This window comes from Nylanderia fulva, unplaced genomic scaffold, assembly GCF_048542155.1.
Source record: "Nylanderia fulva isolate GAGA-0341 unplaced genomic scaffold, ASM4854215v1 Scaffold140, whole genome shotgun sequence".
NCBI classification, from domain to species: domain Eukaryota; kingdom Metazoa; phylum Arthropoda; class Insecta; order Hymenoptera; family Formicidae; genus Nylanderia; species Nylanderia fulva.
This window is the reverse complement of record NW_028189623.1, coordinates 301,116-303,618: the sequence shown is the minus strand read 5'-3', so window position 1 is coordinate 303,618 and position 2,503 is coordinate 301,116. Positions and strand designations below refer to the sequence as shown.

General features: G+C 31.6%; 1 protein-coding gene across 1 annotated transcript; it reads right to left on the bottom strand.

Moving 5' to 3' along the window:
* Positions 1–606: 606 nt before the first annotated feature.
* Positions 607–1,723, bottom strand: LOC146724279 (uncharacterized). The gene has a single exon (XM_085480271.1). The coding sequence runs from the start codon at positions 1,375–1,377 to the stop codon at positions 613–615; it is 765 nt and encodes a 254-aa protein (XP_085336397.1). The 5' UTR covers positions 1,378–1,723; the 3' UTR covers positions 607–612.
* Between the last annotated feature and the right edge of the window lie 780 nt (positions 1,724–2,503).

Sequence of the window (2,503 nt, the reverse complement as noted above, 5' to 3'; positions counted from 1 at the left end):
ATGTTGAGCTAAACGAGATCTTACTAGTCTAAGGATTAGATGAGGTATTTAAGCTAAAGTTGCGTAGGGTACGGTATGGGGGTACGGGTATACGTATGGCAAGGATAGCTCGTCGAATCAAATGGTCGATATTGGACGGGGTGGGGTAAAAACAGTTAGGGTATACGTATGGCAAGGATAGCTTGTCGAATCAAATGGTCGATATTAGACGGGGTGGGGTAAAAACATTTTGACCAAGAAAAGCGTCATGCGGTCGACCGGGGATCGGTGGCAGGTAGTAACTGACAATGCCGTAGGGTAATAAAAAAAGAACACGCAAATATTTGTACTGGCGAGCATTCCGACTCGTGTCACGATAAAAAAATAATGCATCATCGTAGATTAGAAAGAATGCTTATTGTTGAAAAGATGTCGGATAAAATTTTATTTTAAAATAACTCGTTGCTTAATGAAGGTAAACAGAAACATGGATGTTGAGGAAATTTCTGGAAAGAGGAAGTGAAAGAAAATTGAACAATGGTTTTAAAAGTACAAATATGATTTATATTTAAAATATTTTTACAGAATAAAATTATTCACAAACATTTCAAGAAAATATTCGTCGAATAATTATTAAAATTTACGTTTTGATATAATTGTATGTACAATTTGTTCGAAATAAAGTGAAATTATTTCTAAAAATGTTATCTCAAAGTATACATCGAGAAATGTTAAATCTTTCAGTTGGGTACGTACATTACGTTCTATTTCCTTACTGTTACCTCTGATCGTGAGTTTCACGATACTGTTATTAATGCTACCGTTGACAGGAAGATTTAACTGTATTTCGTTAATTAAATATCGAGCACATTCGTTGACATTAGTTGAAATAAAATTTAGACGATTTAAATTAGCGTTCACACAATCAACTATATTTTCTACACCTTGAAAAGTCGTTCTCTGCATGACTGTCGCAATGTTGTAAGTTTTACGTTTCTTCGCCTTCGGTGCGTTTTCGTTCGTATCCTCCACAGTCTCGGAAGAAAGATCTTCTTGCTCGTTTTCACGATATGTTATTAGTATGGCTCTAGCACCATATGCGGTAGTGAAATTTACAATTATCTTGTTAAAGATGATCGAGCTCAAATTAATTTTATCACCGTTTAAGTAGCTCGACATCGTTTTCATGTTTTCTTGAAATTTTTGCCACGATTCCATGTCGAAGCAAATCCCTACAGCTCCGTGAGATGTTAATTTAACAACAGGCAGAAAATCCAGTTCGACGTTGTCTTCCGTCATAAGACCCACTTGAATTTTCTTCGTGTAGGATGAATTCAATCCGTATGTTGTTGACAGCAACATACGTGGTTGTTGCTCGATTTTCTTAAGATTGTTCATGGTAGTTGCTACCGCGTAGAAAATCAAAGATATAATAATCAAAGACACGGAAAAATCGAAAAATCGAGAACTTTTTACTAACAAACTTTTTTACTAACGAACTTGAAAGTCCGGACGATGAAAGACGAGTGAGCGAAGATTTTCAAGAAAATTTATAAGAAGGAAGATAAAATAGAAAAGTGGTAGGGAGAAAATGTATGCGTAGATAAATAAAAATTATGAGGAAGGGATTTTTTAAACAATATAAATAATATAATTTTTAATGTGGAAGGGGAATTTTTTAAACAATAAAGCGATAGGGAGAAAATGCATGCGTAGTATAATAAAAATTATGTGGGAGGGGAATTTTTTAAACAATATAAACGATATAATTATTAATGTGGAAGGGAAATTTTTTAAACAATATAAATGATATAATTTTAAATCTGACTTCAGAGAAAATATAAAATTCCTATCGCTATCGAGAAAAGATACTTGAAAATTCCTCATCTTGATTTCTATAAACTTTTTGTAACTAAGTAAATAACGTCCTAGATTAAATATTTTTTGTATCTAAGTAAATATTACCATATATATATAAAACATGGGTAAAAATACACGGCTATGAGAAAAAAAGATAAAAAAAAAAGATAAAAAAAGATAAAATAAAATCGAGAAAAGATACCTGAAAATTCCTCATCTTGATTTCTATAAACTTTTCGTAATTAAGTAAATATCGCCCTAGATTAAATATTTTCTGTATCTAAGTAAAGATTACCATATATATATATATATATATATATATATATATATATAAAACATGGGTAAGAATACACGTCTATGAGAAAAAAGATAAAAAAGATAAAATAAATCGAAAAAGTTACCTGAAAATCCCCCATTTTGATTTCCATAAACGTATAAATACGGCTCTCGGAGTTAAGTTAGCTAGCTACATTTTTGAATTTCGTCTCTCGCGTACTCACGTATTCGACGCAAGTGTACTATTAAATTTCAAATAATGAGTTTGAAAAAAGTAATTGAAATTTGTCTATCACTAGCGCAGAGTTTATGCGGAAAAAATTTTTCCAAGTATATATATGAATTAACATGCGCGAGTGAAGACAAATGCTTCAATATTTTTGGAAAA

Excerpts from the sequence above, each read along its gene's own strand:
- LOC146724279 (XM_085480271.1), bottom strand. The coding sequence starts at position 1,377 with ATGAACAATCTTAAGAAAATCGAGCAACAACCACGTATGTTGCTGTCA.